Below are 18579 nucleotides of genomic sequence, written 5' to 3'. Positions count from 1 at the left end.
TTAACAACTATGATCCCAAAAGGCTAATAATGAGGCTTTCCACCCAAGTGGAACTCCTAAATATAGATAGGCCATTCTAAACACCTCACCTGGCTTGGGAGTTTATCTCCAAATTCTTCTCAGGTGTAAGGGATTGTTTGGGACCATTTATGCAAAAGTGTTTCTAGAAAAAAAGTGCTGAATTTAATTAGTACTAATAATAAATGCTAAATTGGAAAAGTGTTGAATTTAAAATAAATGGTGTTTAGATACTTGTTTTTATCATAGGCTGCTATATGATTATTTTTTAAAATATTTTAAATTAAAAATATTAATGTTTTATAATTAATAATTTCATTAATAATTATTTTTTATTTTTAATAATAATAAACTTTTTAATTAATGTATATTTATAACATATGACTATCATATTAGTTTATGAAAAAAAAATTATTGTTAAATTAACAATTTTAATTTATTTAATGTTAATTTAAATTAATGGATGGTTCTTCTTTGTTCCAGAATTGAATTATATTTCATTAATAACTAACGTGTCATAATACAGAGTAAAGTAATATATGATTATTCTTAAATATGTTATAAATAAAAATACTAATATTTAATAATTTAAAAATAATTGGTAATTATATTAATTTTTATAATTAGAATTTAAATATTTTTTATTAATTTAAATAATATTATATAATTTTTAATTAAAAATAATATTTTTATTATATGATTATTACATTAATTTATGTTAAAATAGTATTAATAATTAAATTAAAAATTTTAATTTATTTAATGTTAATTCAAATTTATGGATGGTTCTTTTTATTCATTCCAAAATTTTATTAATAATTAGTATTTTATAATACATGATAGAATAATATACAATTATTTTCTTGTATATCTTTAATTAAAAATTTAATTAATAGTTTTTGAAATTTATTTTTAATGAACATTTAAATAATATTATTAAGTAAAAATAATTTAAGATTGTTTTTTAATTAACAGTAATCCTTTTTTTAGTGTGAATTTACAATATATGATTATCATATTAATTTATGTGAAAATAATATTATTAATTAAATTATTATATTTAATTTTAATATTAATTTAAATTAATGGATGGTTCTTCTTCATTCTAGAATTGAATTATGCTTCATCAATAGTTAATATGTTATAATACTTAATTAAATAATATATGATAATATTCTAATATATATATATATTTTTGAAATACAAAATAGCCACTAAAATTTATTGTATTTACAAAAGTGACCCTACCTTTGAATAGTTTGACTTAGTAATTGACAAAAAAGCTATTTTTCATTGCTTCTCAAAATTCACTTAAAGAGTTCTCAAAAAAGTGATTTTGGAAAAACACCTTTTGCAATAAGTACTTGTTACAGTGCATGCTAAACACCACTTTTTGTGCTTATTTTAAGTGATAAGTGCTATAAACCTTTTCTCAAGTGCTCCCAAACGGAGGCTAACAATAATAGGCCCAACATCACTTTTACCCAGATTAATTGCAGAATAGTGACAATGTTAACAAAAGAGTCAACATAGTCATCTAAGCAAATGAGACGCTACAACCTCCTTACCCACCTTAATACATCCACCACAAGGACAGAACAGATCCCCATGCTTAACTCCCCTAGAAGAAAACTGATCTTTAGGCTGTCCATTGATAATCACTAAAAAATAAGCATTAGAGGCAATCCTAATCCAACTTCTCCACCTAACTCCCAAACCTTTCTTCCTAAGCACCCTATCCAAGAAATCCCAACTAACCCAATAATAAGCCTTCTCAACGTTTTGAATGTATATGCCTGCATCTATTTAGTATAATCATTTTTCAACAAGTACTATTAATTATTTCATTTATGTTTAAACTATTTATAATATTTATAATTTTGTAACTAAACTTACTGGTTTATCAAATAATTTAGTAATTTTCATATCCTTAAAAGAATTTCATCATAATAATAGATAAATATGTTAGTTTAAATTCATAAGGTAGAGTTCATTTATAGTTTATTTTGATAAAATTATAAGCTGTGTTAGACATATGGTGCACTGTTTTGTTATAAATTAGCTTCTGACATTTTGCCAATTTATTTTCTATTCTTTTGAGAGAAAAATAAAATTTTATTGAGATAAGAAAATAGATGCAAAGTGGAGGATAAGGCATTCTCTAATGAGAGAGTAGTTAAAAAGTATCAAACCATTGAAGCAGACCAGCTGAAAATTCAAAAGCCAAATTTGTTTGAAACACCCTAACGAGAAGGCCTAGAGAAAAGCAAGAAAAACAGCCCAATCCAAAAGTAACTGGCGGTGGACAATGCCAATCAAAGGATATCAGCATTCCTTTCAAACCATATGCTGCAATCGACTCCAAAGACTGTACAAAACCATTATCTCCTTGCATCTTTTTGCCTTCCAAAACTTCAAAAAAGGATGAACAAGAAAATCTCCGAAGCTCATGAACATATTGTACATTCACAGAAAAAGCAGTTCTTATCCTCATACGTTTTTTTTTTTTTTTTTGTAAGAAAATTTTGTAATGCCATAAAAATATTCATGAGGGCTTTTAGTCTACAACAAATTATTGTTAGAACTCTATAAGGACCACAAACCAAATAAAAGTCTTAATGTTAGAAAGAATTTAGGCCCATTTAGTTTTGGAAAACATTTTTCATTTTTCATTATTTAGTTTTTTCAAAAAATTATAAAAATTTCAGCTAATTTTTTAATTTTCCAAATTCTTATTACAAAGGAAGAAAATAAAGAGTTAATTTAGTTGTGCAAATAATTTTTCATTTTTTAATTGTAAATGTTAAAATAATTACAAAAAAGAACAACTTGTTTTCCAATTTTTCAAAAAATTATATAAGTTGGTATTTGGGAGCTTGTATTTTGAGCCCTAGATTGGGGTATGTTTGGGTTTGTAAGAAACTCAATACATAATCTGCACAAATCAAAGTCCAAGATATGAATTCTATGCTCTTGTATGTAAAGTAAAAAGTTAGAAATGTAGAAACTAATAAAAAGATATTTTGTAATTTTTCTATATAAATATAGATAATTGGAAAACAATGTGACATTTTTGTAATTATTTCAAAAATAAAAAAAATGAAAAATAAAACTATTTCCACAAGTAAATAGTGCCAGAACTTTTTGATTTTTTCATTTATTTTATTAAAAATGGTGTAAAGCTGAAAAATTAGCTAATTTTTTTGTAATTTGTAGGAAAATTAAAATGGAAAATGCAAATTGCTTTCCACAACTAAATGGACCCTTAGCTTTCCAAACCCTAGAATACACTATAGGGGATGGTGCCAAAAAAAAAAATCCAAAATTTTGAGCAACCAACAGGTTTTAATAACTTCCCTATCCTTAGAATTCCTTTGAAAATGAAAATCTCAAGAAAACAAACCCCTGTCAATAACCAAGAGGAATGGGTGTACTGGGAGGAATAGGAAGACAGAAAGGGCATGGAAAGGCTGGTGGAAAGGGATTTCTCCATTGATCACAAATGCTCAAGCTTAAGAGTCAACTCCCAACTTTTCTTTGACAAGGGAAGAAAATAAGGAAGCAATTTATAAAATGAATTTTCAAGGACCCTAATGCGAATTACATCCTAATGCTAATTACATCCCATCCATTACACCTAAGAAAATTTATTTATGAGGAAAAGTGCCACAAGCACTTCCCCACTTCCCTATAAGGGCAATATTTTTAGACACCAATTTACAATTTACAGACCCAGTCCCCCTCATCCTTGGATCTACAGATGACCTCCCAATTCACGGACTGATCCCTCAGTTCTTTAAGACCATAACAAAGAACATCTCTTGTCATGCACTCCAACTTAATGATCACCCCAGTAGGAATCTCAAAAGATGGAGGAAGAAAGAAGAAAAAGAAGTCTGAATGAGAGTAATACAATCATCCAAGGAGAAAAGAGCGCCCTCCTAAGTATCAAGGCACATAGAAACCCTATCGACCGCTGGGTCCTAAAAGGTAACTGGATGAGGAGTAGCACCCAAAAGGATTCCCAAGTGCATCAAGTGCCATTGCAAAACCCCATAGCCTGCTGAAGAAGATAAACCTGGAATCGCAGCTAGATTAAAATTAATGGTAGCTAAGACTCTCTTACCCATGTTAATCTCTAATGCTGAAGCACTAGAAAATCTGTAAAGAGTAAGAATATTAGAAGAGAACATACTATAACCACCACAAGACCTTGCACAAAACCTTTTAACAACAAACCTACGAATCATCTTACTCATAACATCCGCTATCAGGATAAAAATAAAGGGACACAGAAGCATGTAAATCATCTTACTCATAACATTCGCTATCAAGATAAAAAGAAAGGGACACAGAAGCATGTCCTTAATGCTATCAGGATAAAAAGAAACGGACATAGAGGCATGTCCTTAACGCTTCCTCCATAGAAGTTGTGACCTTCCCAATGATAATAATTGAGAAAGTTAATGAAATATAAACAATCCCTAATTTGAGGTAAGCAATGGAGGGGAAATGAGATTGTAGAAAGAATTTCATTAATATTTTTCTTCCTTCTTAATTAAGTTCTTTGTTTATCACAATCCTCCCACCCCACCCCCCAAAAGAACTCCTTGTGTCAACTTCTCCATCTAGAGCCAACCAAAACCTTATCCACAAAAGTTTCATTCACCCCTTTCTCAAAATCCAAATTAAAAAGTAGTCCTTTTCAATTTCTCTTTCTAACCACTTTAACAACCTGATTGGCCACTGAGACTGGATCCAAAATCTGTCTACCTCCTGCCTACATTAAAAATGAAATAGTATCACCCTAAACCTCGCTTAACCTTTTTGGCAAGGACTTTAGCAATAATCATACAAACACTAGGTGTCCATGCTAATAAGCCTAAATTTTTTCTGCTTCATAGACAAACATTCCTAGGCACTAAGTGGTGAAAGTAGAGACAATGCTTTTACCATAAAGCTTTTACTTGCTACCCTTTTTTCAAAGAATACATGAGGAACCTTCAAACGATCAACCTCCCTCTGAACAAAAAAGCCTTTTTTAAACCATTAGGCTCCTCCAGAGCTTTATCTCTCTCCATGCCCAATGCCTCACCAACCACACCACCCCATCCCTTGAAATAGGACACAAATCTAAGTCCCCAATCATAGAGCTATGCAAAACATCCCCAAAATAAAGAATTCCGATAAACACTTGCATCTCCTCAACAATCATATTTGAGTCCCCAACAATCTTTCATGCACTATTTTCCATCTCTTTAACCTATAAATAATCATGGAATTGCAATCCACTTAATTGATTTAAATCTAATCCTTTGTCTTGAACACTTGTCTTCCTTTGAAAGCAAATCCTTGAGGTCATTCTTAAGACACTCTCTTTAAAGACAAATCCTCCTGTAATTCACCTTGACTATCCAACTTATCAACAGAGTCAATCTCCTTCAAGGTATTGGTCTTCTTAAAGACAACGTGTCAAACACCTTCACATTCCATGTGAAGCGTCCTTAAGGTGATCTTTCTCGTAATAGATCTTCTTTCTTGTTGAGGAGTGAAAAATTAGGTAAGGATAGGAACAGCATATTTAAGCCTCTTGAAATTGTTGTTAATACCATATTTATCAATTAACAGTACCATCTTGTCTGACCTTCTGTCTGAATAAGTTGTATTTGAACATGGAACACTATTTAGGGGACATATGAATTGCATTTATATTAATTCAGGATCTTTAATATTTTTATGATTTTATAGTTACTGCAACTTACTCCATATACTTTCTATTGTGTGTTTTGTGTACTCTTGATATTTCTAAGAATATATATTGTGTATACTAACATTTCATTAAGTTTCATAGAAAAAAATTCCATGGTTTACCCTTACTTCCATCATTGTTTCAAATAAAAAAAATGGTGCCAAAATAAAATCAAAATTCCGGTTGAAAATTTCTATATTTGGTTTTCACCTTTAATTAGGATAATATGCACTATTAATTATCCATCCATGCCCTTGCAGTTAGGTTTGACCTGTTTCCTCTATCCTCTTGTTTTGATTGGATAATCGTCTTCTTTTTCCTGCTTGTCATACAAACTTGTCCAAATATTATAGTTTTGGCCAGCAAATTCCTATGCTCTTCCTACTCTTGCTTTTGTACATAGAAGAGATGTCTATATTTTTGTCATTTCATTTGGTTGTTTTTCTATATTTTGTCTGAAAGTAGTCAGGGAAGAAAAAAATATTTATCAACTATGGATACTGTCTTTTACATTATGCAGTAAGGCATGTGCATCTGCAAATTTTTAATTTTTCTTCATAGCAACATTTCCTGAAATGTTGTTATTTTTGACACTGTTTTCTGTCCAGGACGATTAGTTGCTGTCTAACTGTTTATTGAGTCGAACCCTTGTTTTAAGAATTTGTGCCATTTACTACACTAGAGTTTCTGAAATTGCTTTTTGTATTATAATTATGAATGGTGCCTTGCCAAATCTCTTGATTCTATTTTTCACCTCCATAATCTTTAGTCAATTATTCATTTGATTAGTTGATCTCAAGAGGAGCTCAAGCTAAAGTCTAGTAAAATCAAAGTTGATCTTTGCTCAGCTTCAATTGTCAATGCCCTAGGAGTATTATTTCTTGATTATGCATGCACGCACACATGCAAACAAAGCTTTGCTGGTCCACCTGCTCAGCATTGAGCAATGTACATTTGGTTGTTGCTATTCAGTACTAATGTTGTTTATAGCCTAATCTTAGCCATGACTTCAATTTTTTGCAAATTTTTGTTTATGACATAACTTGGGGCAAACTTATTTTCTATGCTGGTGCAGTTACCAAGACCTTGATGCACCAGAGGATGAAGTCACCGTGATCGACTACCGGAGTCTGTAGGTGTTCATATTGGCAGAATGATATAAGTACTTTTTAGTGACAAAACAAGTCCTGAACCATCCCAAGGTCAATTGATGCCAACAATCCAACCATAGTTGCAGCCACCTTGTACGACATTACAATGGACCATGAATTGCCCTGCCAGCATGCTGATTGGAATCTGGTTTTCTTTTTTTTGTATTGTGGATAGTGCAGGTGTGTTCCGTGCCACAAACTCCCTCAATATTTTTTCTCCCACTTTTTATGGGACTTGAGAGGAATGAGCTTGTGAATGCCAGGGGAATATCCAATGTCTATTAAGTTGTACTGTATATTTACACTGGTAAAAATTAATTTACAGATAGTGGTTGTGTGCTTATTTAAAAAGAAAATTGTTCTAGAAAAACCTATAGTGACTTGCAAGATGTAATTTTATGCTGCCATTTTGGACAATAACAAGAGAACTGGCACATGAAGGCTTCGGGATTTCTGTTAGGATGATTGGTTTAGCATCATTTGCATATCACTACATTTGATTCGTGGACATAACACTAGTTGCCTTTGGTTCTGATCGCTGGAAAAACTAGAGAAATCCAGGCTTCAGCCAGCAATTGATGACATTTTAATATTTGCTCTTAGCCCTATTCTTTTTATTTGACTTGAAGAGTGAAAGTTGTCTTCAGATTTTAAGAGGTTTATTAGATTCAGCAGTTTGATCAATCTGAACCCCAACCAAATTTTGGGAGTCTGTTTCCCAAACAACTTGATGCCAATAATTGGTTTGCCTTGGTTCTCTTGTAGACTCCGGTTCCAAGCGTTTTCTTATCTCACATCTGCAAAGCAAAAAGAATTTCTTTTGAATGAAGCAGCTAGACAACTATGTTGCTTTTATTGCCAAATGTTTTTATGATGCATAAATTTGCGTCTTAAATTTGGCCTTCTATGGGATTCCACAAAACATGATTCAAGTTTTGTTTTTGTATTATATTTCGTTTTAGTTTTACTTAATTTCACATTTAATTTAAGACTTGGAAATCTGTTCCTAATTACATAAGCATTCCATAATTACACAATCACCACTTTATCACCCTTTAAGCCAATTAGGATATATTACCTTTCTCGGTAGCCTCCCAAATTGAGCTCCTCCAGTTACTCATCAATTCTCTGCAAACATGTTATCGTTACCTGTCATTAGATTGCTTTGCTTTAAAACCACAAAGTTTCTGCGTCGCAGCTTATGCTTCTTGTGTACCATTTCTTTGGCGGGCTTGTCAGAATTCCATCATTGATCGACTCCAACCTGTTTGAGTCATCATTGGCCATGGAAAATATTAACGAGGTTTAGTCCAACCAATCCATATACTGCAAGTCTACCATGGCTTTCTCAGTCCGTCGTGCATAATTACCCCTATGCCCCTTCCAGTCAGTTCAGAATGGGAGGGTCGAGTAGCACCTTGAGGGGCTGAAGGAAATTTTGTTTGAAAAAAAGAAAAAGAAAAAATAAAAGCTCATTTTTCAGTATTTTTCTCTCAATATCAAATATTATTAAAAAATTTACTCTATAAAATTAAAAATTTTAAAATCAAATGCTAAAGATGTGTGAAATCAAAATTTTGCCCATTAATTTGTTATATATGTTTTTTTTTTCTTCTTATTTTCCTTGATGAACACAATAATTCCTTCAAGAGTTACTTTTCTTAATGTTTTGTAAGTTCCTACACACCAATAAGCCGGATGTACCAAGGAAGCCAGACTGATTGTAGTCCACCTAGTCGCCGCAAACTGGATAAATTTCAAACCGAAACGGGCAACAAAGGGTTTGCTTATCCTGGTAAACTGTCGACAGCGGGACGAGGTGCTTCACGTGTAGTCATCTTACTCTTGTGGTGTGCTATCCTCTCTAAACGAGGGGGGAAATTGAAATCACAATAATTACAGACTCCTCTCTAAACAGGGGGGAAAAAATGAAATCATCATATCACAATAATTACAGGCTCCTCCCAAACTGTTACTCCAAAAAAGAGTAACACATTTCAAAGGCTATGTAAAAACCAATTAAAAAAATACAATCACAGGCTACTGCAAATGGACACCTAATTTTCATTATAATTTTCAGCAATAAAGCAACACCATGTCCCAATGCATAAACCGAAAGAGGGCATAGGACATTGGCATCCTGGTCCGACATCGGAGGTGTACCCTAATTACCTCTCTGCAACAACAGACTATTTCCTATTCAAGGGAAACGGGTATAGAAACAAACATATGCAACACGCTGTCATCTTTCTCCGAAGGCATCATACAGAACTGAACTGACACCAGAAACCTGAAATATACTCTTTGATGCCTTGGTTCCTCAAATTAGACTTGGTGGTACATGTACAAATATGGAGGACAAGAACCTTGCAGGGCAGGCAAGTTAAGGCTACCCAACAAGCACCAAGAGGAGGTCATTAATTGAGTTTGTCACCAAATATTCTAGGAACGTGCTTTGCCAAATGCCATCCACGCAAATGAGAGATGGTCACGCACGCTTCAGTATGAAATAGAATGGACACTTTTCAACAATTTGACCTCCGTTGCTTTTTTGATGGAAGCTCTGCCTGGGGCTCAGCCTGCCAAAATAAGAACTTCAGCATGATTAGTAAGGCAAGTTAAAATCTGATAAAAAAAAAAATTTGAGGCAGTTGTCGACCTACATAATATTTTTACTGTATTTAAATGAAGAAAATATAGCACAAAATCAAATTTTCATAGGTCAACAAATAATAATTCCCAAAGTGAAATGTCTACTGCTCAACAAGTGGCATCTGTAAAATACTTTTAACTCAACAATGATACTACCACCAGCTATAAATCACTTGGTGAAATTCGGTGATCAAGAGGATGTGGGGCAACATATATTGATATATGCTAAACAAGCAGAAATCATGGTGCTGCTGATTCAACCCTGAAATAAAAAACAGCCGCTTTGGTGAAGGCAAAATCATGAAGTGGTCAGAGTTCTAGATAGACATGACAAAGCGGATTGGGTCGAATAATCCGTGGCGGATAAGGCGGATTATCGGGTGAAGAAATCATAATCCATATTCGACTCGTTTAAGTGACGGATTAGGCAGTTTTGGGTCGGATAATTCATGGCGGATGGGCGGATAATCTACCATTCTCAAATATAATTTTATTAATAATTTATTTTGTGTCATAATAATTTAAGTTGTATACGACAACTTGCGATTAGTTTGTGTATTAATTTTTCAAATAACAATACCAATCATTGAATCGTTTATATTAATTAACAACTCCTGATTCATGTAAGTAAAACTGTAAGCATTAAAACATAATAAATTAGTCCCAATCCAACTCAAAATAGAAACTCAAACCGTGTGACTCGTGTGAGTCTCTCTAAAATCTAAACATTACAACTGTTCTTAAAGCATGCGAGTTTCTTTAAACACGACTATTTAATTGATTATGTGAGTGACAGTTGTAAATAATTTCATAAATGGGTGTTTGGTAAGAAATAAAAAAGGGGAAAAAAGGTCATAAAAGTTGGAGAAAAAAAATGAAAGAATCTTATTTTTTCCAAAATTTAAAAAATTTATGAATATTTTTATTTTTATTGTGGTTTAAATTCCCATGGACTTTATATTTCACTCTTTATTAGAATTTTGAATAGAATGATTTAATCACAAAAGTAAATTCTACACAAGGCAACTTGTTGCCATAAGAACTAATAATAACAAATTCTAATTTACAAAAGGTAAATTCTAATAACAGGAGAAAAGCACACAAAAAAGTAACTTAACCAAGAAAGAAAATCAAAACAAATTTTTTTTCAATATGAAGAATAGATGGTTCTGGGCCTTCTAGCCTCTCAGCCCAAGTGATACTCACTTCAACATTAAGCAAAAGACCCATGATCCAATGATTGTCCTTATCCCAGCTTATTGATTTCCCTACAATAGTTGATTTTTTCTTCAAAATTTGCAGTATATGATCAACCATATGGGAGAATGCCAATTGACTTCAGGGAAGGAAGGTCTCAGGTAGCTCCAGGGAGAAGAGAAAGAGAAGGAACCCGAAGACCATATCATTATGCTTATTTAAATTCTTGTTTTTTTTTTTTTATTTTAAAAATAATAAGGATAATTCTACACCAAGAATGAACATAAAAGCTGCCAAACAACTACAAATTCACAGTAGGGGAAAAAAAACAGGAATTAAGGACAAACAGCAGATTTTGAATCATCGAAACACCTTTACCATGAAAAATAATGCAGAAATTAAAGAATATATACAATCCACCTCAAGTTGAATCGTCAACTGGCCGATTGGCCGAGTGGCTGGAGAGGGCCGACTGAGCGAGTGACTGGGCGAGGCCGCGAGGGAAGACTGGGTGAGGGAATCGTCACTTGTGGCTGTGGGTGGCAGTTGGCGACGGCAGTGGCAGTGGGAATCGTAGTCGTCGTGGGATGGGATGTGGCTGCGCAGCTGGAATTGTAAGTTTAAACTTTGAAAGTTGAAACAATGAAAGTAGGAAACCCTAATAGGATTTGAGATTTGAGACTGGGCTGACCTAGGAGTGGGAGGGACTGACGGACTGTGGGCCTGTGGCCGTGTGGGCACTGCCGCATTGGGCTCCCCATACTTGGGCAGTGGCCTGTGGGCAGTTGGGCTTTTATGGGTTAATTAGTAATGGGCTTTTAAGCGGTTTGGTGGATATCCGCCGGATAAAACCGACCCGACCCTCTAAGGAGGCGTATATGAAAATGGAAAACCATATTTGACTCATTTAGTAAGCGGTTGATTATAAGTCGGTTAAAACGAGTTGAATGCTGGTAGGATTAACGGACTTTTATCCATTTTTCCAGATCTAGTTCTAGATATTCACGCAATGTGCATTTCCCAAGGAATTTCAAATTGAGACAGGATATTGTTCACTCTTTCTTTTGTAAATCAACAAATTCCTAAATATTTTAGGCAACATTTGGGAATAGAAATGAGTGTGAGCGGAATAGGATTGCTAGAGGAATCAGAATGGCCCATCCTGATCCAGCATTTGGTAATGATTGCTTTGTAGGGGATGGTAGGAATGTAGTATATAGAACGTAATTTAAATTTGTTGGGCTGGATATAACAGGGTGAGATTAAAATTGAACAACATAGGTCTCTTGCCATCTAGAAAATGACTGGCATGCTCCACCATCCCTTTGGGGCTCACATTCCCCTCTTAGGTTGAAAATGCATTCTTAAATATGATTGAGGGCCTCGTTTCAACTATGCCTTTTGGGCTGTCAAAAACAAAACAACTCTGGACCAGAATGGCTTCCCTTTGATTCATTCTGATTGCCTTTTACCAAGTGTCACATTAATATAGTTTAAAGCCTAAAAATTTTTTATTGAAAAAATAAGAATACCTATCACTGCACACCATTTACTTTCCCCATGAAACAATTAAGAGTGCATTGCCTCCTAGAGTGAAGTTGAACCTCAGCAAAGGACCGGATTAGTTGGAAGTAAATCAAATTCCTAAAATGCAAGTATACTTGTGTGCAAGTGCACATGCGGCATATACTGCAGCAGAAACACCTATTCACGCATCATGAAAGTAAGATAAAATTACACAACAAATAGTCTGCCAATTGGCATCATCAATTTATTCAACTATAAACAACACTGCGTTCAATCTCAGAGTGATGATTAAAACTCAAACCTAGGCGAACATCATAATACCATGTGGATTGGAAATACTTCAATACATTCAAAGATGTTGACCTTGAACAGAGCCCCAAACTATCCCACAATGAATGTTTTCCTTTTAGTATTTTTCCATCCTGTAATTTTGTTCATGGTACATAAAAGACAATTTGGTATAAAATATGAGAAAATTGCAGAAATATGACAATTTGGTATATCCTAGATTAGATACAAAGGGAGAAAAAGACATTTATAAACTTGCTAGAGCTAGAGAAAGAAAATGCAAAGATTTAGGTGATGTAAAATGTATAAGAGAATGATAATACCTTAACTAGAGAAGAAGACATAAAAGAGAGGTCGCAAAGATACTTTGATAAGTTGTTTAATGAAAACCAAAATAAAAGATTGAACTTGGAAGTGACAAATGAGTAGAGGACTAAAAATAGGAGATTTATTTGCAAAATTAGAGTTTTTGAAGTTAAAATAACATTAAAAAAGATGAAAAGAAGAAAATCTATAGGACTAGATAAAATACCAATTGAAGTTTGGAAATGTTTCGGGGATAAAGGAGATATTTGGTTAACTAGTCTATTCAACATTATTATAAAAACCAAGAAAATGCTAAAAGAATGGAGGAAAAGTATGTTAGTGCCTTTATACAAAAACAAAAGCGATATTCAAAACTATAATAATTATAATGGAATTAAGGTTATAAGTCATATGATGAAATTACGGGAAAGGGTAATTGAATATAGAATAAAACTAGAAACGAGAATTTCAAAAAATCAATTTGTTTTTATGCTTGGGAGATCAACAACAAAAGCTATTTATCTTTTAAGAAGCTTAATGAAAAAGTTTAGGGAAAAGAAATGAGACTTGCATATGGTTTTTATTGACCGAGAGAAAGCCTACGATAAGGTACCTACGAAAGTTCTTTGGTGGGTCTTCGAAAAGAAGGGGGTCTGCAGTAGATATACTACGCTGATTAGATATATATGACAATAGGTGCACATCAGGGTTCCACTTTGAGTTCTTATCTTTTTTACTTTAATGATTGATGGACTTACTAGGAATATTCAAAATGAGATCCCCTAGTGTATGTTGTTTGAAAATGATATCGTGTTGATTGATGATGGTAGGAGCAGAGTGGAATCTAAGTTAAATCTTTGGAAAGCCACATTAGAGCCTAAAGGTTTTTGGATAAGTAGGAAAAAAACAGAATATATGAAACGTAATTTTAGTAATGTAAGAAGTAGTAATGGAGAGAAGGTAAACTTGATAATTAAGAGATTAATAACACTACTAGATTTAGATATCTTGGATCTATTATGCAGGCGGAAAGAGAATGTACAAAAAGTAAAAGTTGCTGAAACGCGAATGTTAAAGTGGATAAGTGGTATAACATTAAAAGATAAGAGTTAAAAATAGCACATATGCAACAATTTAGGCATAGCACTGATTGAAGACGAGATAAGGGTGGGATGACTTAGATGGTTTGGGCATTTAAAAGGCAGGCCTAGTAGAACACCTCTGAGGAGGAGTTAGTTATGGTTTTTGGCATGAAAAAGGAATAGGGGTAGGCCTAAAATAACTTGGAATGAGATAATTAGGAAAGATTTAATAGCCCTTAATCTAATAGAGGAAAACACTCTCGATCGGGTGAAGTGGCAAAAAAGGCTTCATGTAGCCAACGCCACCGCTTGTTATTGCTGTACATACAAGACAATGAGTTTTGGTTACTCCTCCATGATGAACTTGTCATTCAACTTGAATTTCTTCATTCCCAACATTTTACTCAAACAAATTGAAAGGCAATATTGAAAAGATAGTTAAACATGCACTGCATGGAAGTATGAGTCACTTTCTTCAAATTGAAGGTTTCCCAAAGAAGATGTTTTAATGGAATGGAGGTGTATGAAATAAAGGACAACTCTCACAATCAACACTAGCCATCACTAGCATTTATCAAGGCAACACTCTTTTGGATCGGGGCAACATTTTTTTGGATGAGAACAGATTGCTTTCAACATTTATACAAGTTCTTAGTTTCATTTACTTCAATTATATGCATGAAAATAAGAGCAATCATGTTTGGGAAGTTACAATTGCACAAAATCTTACATTCTACAACAGCCTGAACATACAAAGGCATATAAAAAAGATGCAATTGGACTAATATTGTGTTAGATTGGTAGATATGTTAAAATCGCACGTCAAGTAGGGTTTTAGTGAGTTCACAAGATGGACTAATGTGGGCTGCTTTAAGTGATTGGGCTACAAAATTTTACATAAGCCTTGCCCAAATGGACATTGTTGAACAGTAAGTGACATTGGTTTCTGTAAATTGGGGGCTACCAGAGAGGCAATCCATTGCCATAGTGAACTATTTCTCTCTATTCTCTTCACTTCTCCTCTCTTCTTCTCTCTTCACTTCTCCTCTCTTCTTCTCTCTTCCTCTACCTCAGGATCAAATCACTACACCAGAGATTGATGCAACCTTACTCTCCCCTCGATCATTAATGTCTTGAGAAAAAGCCATTGTGAAACCATCCGCAGAAGAGCAAATGCTGATCTCTATTCATCTCATTCCAGAACAGAAACGAAGCTCAGTTACTTAGTCCAAAGAAGAAAACAAATGTCTTGAAAAAAAGCCATTGTGAAACTGTCAGAGCCAGGGGCTTTTTATTTTTTATCCCTATTTTTTTTTTTTTTTTTGATAAACAAAGAATTTAATTAGAGAAGGAGAAGAATAGTACAACAAAAGAAAGAAAAAGACAACAGGGAGGATATTATATCATCCCAGAATACAAAAAAAAAGAAAACAAAAAAGAACAGCAAATTACAGAATAGCTCTACTGGATCAAAGCATTCCAATCCAGCTGCCAGAGGTAAATACCTGAAGAAACCATTAGCTGGAACCATAGTGAAGTAAGAAATACCACATTACTCCAAGGTAAATTGAGAGAAGTAGCCTCTCTAAAAAATTCTGAGATTTTTCTCGAACCAAAGACACCAGAAAAAAATAGCCATAAAAGAGCATTGCCACAAAGCCTTTCTCTCCTTTCCCTAAACCTCATAACACAAAATGCCTCCAAAGAGGAAAGACACATCCAATTCTCTCCAAGAATACCAAATGGCTTACTCCAAAGTGACTCTTCCCTACTCATCTCAAACACTTTTATTAATTCATTTATTTTTTATTTCTTCAACTAGGCCTCTCAAGCCATTGAGCTGAGCTCGCCTTGATGATACTCCAATAGAAGCCCTCCTACATCAATCTACTCGGGAAATCCTATGTATAGAGATGCTGGTAGAAGTTCGTAATCTCCACTCTTAGCTGAGTATGACCCTTCCCAAAATCTGATTCCAACTCCATAATAGAACTTCTCCTCCTCCTGGTAGCCGCTCTATGAAAAAACTCTAGTTAAAGTCCCTTTCTCTAGTCTACTTCACCCTTGATTTCTGGCACCAACTTATGTACTCCTTAAAATAACAACACCAGGTCATTAGAAAGAGTAGTCCTTCTAGCCCTAGCCTCCTTATCTAACAAACCAAATCCTCCTGCCTATCCAGGCCAGCAATTTTTATTTTTATTTTAAATTGTTTTAGTCTCTTCTACATCCCCCAAAAACCTCTTCATTCCATTGTTTTAGCTTCAACTTCACATAATTCAGCTTTTTTGTTTTACCTTCAACTGCACGTACTTCTGCATTTTCACCAGGGGTAAAGCCATCCCTGTCCTGGACCTGAAAGCGCCCCCTACCAGTTCTTCACACTCCGTGAACAAAGGGTGAGAAAACCACATGTTCTTGAATCTTAAAAAATTGGGAGCCCATGGCAATGCGTAAGAATCTAAAAGCACAGGAAAATGGTCTGAAGTAGGCCTAGCAAGGATCTCCTGCACTAGGTATGGAAAAATATCTTCCCATGCATTGGTGAACAGGAATCTATGAATACAAGAAGCAACATGTCTATCCGCAGATGCTATCCAGGTAAAGCATCCATTTCTTAAAAGAAATGATCCTGCACTCACAGTCCCATATAAAGAAGAGATCCATGATTTCCCTCCCACCACCACCACCACCACCACCACCACCACCAACCCCCCGCCGGGGAAAAGAAAAAACAAAGTACACAGAAGGCTGCTGTATTAATGTCACATTAAAAATGGACGCAGGGAGGAAGGGGAGGGGGAGATTTTTGAAGGAAGTGTAAATATAGTATTTGGGGAGGACATGATAGAAATTAAGAAAAACTTTGAAATGTATCCTTCTAGCAAGCAGATGATGCTGTTTTAATTGGGAGAGACACTGTGGACAACTGAAATCAGATATCATAGTGGATTAAAAAAATTTCAAGGCTTCTGCGATAACTGTGCAATCCAAATCTTTATGGGTCTGTCGTATGCCAAAAGACCCAAAACTGCGTACTTAATGGTTCCCTAGAGTTCAAAGGTTAATGAGGATTGGAATTTGTAGCATGACACCAGATTCATTGCATTGCATATATAAATCTTCTTGAGACTATGTCTAAACTATTGCCCTCAATCATGCTCATCTCTGACATTAAATTGATCTCAATTTCAACTTCTGGAGAAAATTTAAGGACAGCCAGCAATTGAATGTCTTGTGTCCAGGCTCATGTCACCATTGACTTCCATGTCTCAATCTATGGGACACTTTGACCAGAGACGCAACCTTCTTCACCGCACAGGCCATTAAGTCTGCTCTCCTCTTAGCAATTCCATCTTTTGCAACAAAGCAACCCTTAAAGGAAGCAACCAATTAAAGACTACTTCCATAAAACAGGAATTATACAATAATAAAATTCAAGTTCAAAGAGAGAAGCTCAATTTTCAAGATGATGTTTTGCAAGACATGACATCCATTGTTTTAGAAAAACATTAGTACAAGTTGCAGCATGAAAAAAACCATCTCCACACTAAAACTTTTTTCTTTTGAACGAGGGAAAATATAGTAATAGAATGAGAGAGTTCCTTAAGAAAGGAAAACAAGATGTCCTCCAAAGGCAAAATAAAAGATATAAACATTTAAAAAACAGCTGCTCTCCAATCCCTCCAGAAGAATTGGCCCAAAAAGAGGCAAGATACACAACTCTATCCCATAACAAACTAGGAGAAGTTGTGTAGTCCTCGAAGATTTCAAATTCCTCTCAATTCAAAGGCTCCGCAAGGTAGCAAAAACCGCATACTCTGAAAATCCCTACCCTTTTGGGATTTGCCAAAACCCCAATAGATCATTTGTAGGAAATTCCTATGACACCCCCCCCCCCCCCCCCCCAAAAAAAAAAACAAAAGGCATCAACAAAACCAAAAACACAGAAAATAGCATACTAAAGATAGTTAGCGACCTGGCAATGAAGGAAGAGGATTGTGTTTTTGTTTAACTCATGACACATGGGGCAGGACTCAAGGCCTATAAGGTCTTCTGCACTGTAGTAGGTCATGCATATTAATCCTATTGAGAAACAAAGTCCAAATGAATGTTCTGGTCTTAAAAGGAGATTTAGCTTTTCAAATGATGTGGCTTCAGCGAGAATGACTGCATAAAAAACATTGGGGGAAGGAGTTACAATGAAGTGAAGGAAAGAGGATTTGGTTGGAGAAAATACCTGAACTAACCCGCCTCCCACACTCTCTCATCATCCCTATTAGAAGGAACAAAAGAATCCAGAATATTAAGCAATCTGGTGAGCTCATCAACCTCTCTTTCATTGAGATTCCTAAATATGGAAATCCCAAGAAAGGAAGGCCGTATCCAAAGAAAAGAATGAGCTAATAGGTGCATTGTGCAGAGTGGAAAGCTTAAACAGAAAAGGCATCATCAGCTCCAACCACGGTCTTAAATTTCCATGAAATTGTCGAAATTTCCGTTGAAATTTCCGGTTTCTATCACCCTCAAAATCGAAATGGCAGTCGATTTCTGTCTTGCATAATTTCCATTGAAATCTCCGTGAATCTTCCCGAAATTTATCGAAATC

The 18579-nt window shown here is 34.5% G+C and overlaps 2 protein-coding genes across 6 annotated transcripts in view; one reads left to right on the top strand and one right to left on the bottom strand.

The window, feature by feature from the left end:
* LOC131148021 (serrate RNA effector molecule) overlaps positions 1–7288 on the top strand; it is a 60150-nt gene extending 52862 nt beyond the window's left edge. For both annotated transcript variants that reach the window (XM_058097763.1, XM_058097764.1), the window contains exon 12: positions 6843–7288. In XM_058097763.1, coding sequence (XP_057953746.1) covers positions 6843–6903 — 61 coding nt within the window. In that variant the 3' untranslated portion in view covers positions 6904–7288. The remainder of the gene's footprint in view (positions 1–6842) is intronic.
* A 1671-nt stretch (positions 7289–8959) lies between these two features.
* Positions 8960–18579, bottom strand: part of LOC131148020 (protein FAR1-RELATED SEQUENCE 3) — a 28678-nt gene continuing 19058 nt past the window's right edge. For 2 of the 4 annotated variants that reach the window (XM_058097762.1, XM_058097761.1), the window contains exon 6: positions 8960–9497. In XM_058097762.1, coding sequence (XP_057953745.1) covers positions 9444–9497 — 54 coding nt within the window. In that variant the 3' untranslated portion in view covers positions 8960–9443. Of the gene's footprint in view, positions 9513–18579 lie in introns of all 4 variants that reach the window. The other 2 variants (XM_058097760.1, XM_058097759.1) reach the window with 1 other exon arrangement.

Source organism: Malania oleifera, chromosome 2 (genome assembly GCF_029873635.1).
Source record: "Malania oleifera isolate guangnan ecotype guangnan chromosome 2, ASM2987363v1, whole genome shotgun sequence".
NCBI classification, from domain to species: Eukaryota; Viridiplantae; Streptophyta; class Magnoliopsida; order Santalales; family Ximeniaceae; genus Malania; species Malania oleifera.
Note: the sequence above shows the minus strand (reverse complement) of the source record. Positions and strands in the feature narration are given on the sequence as shown.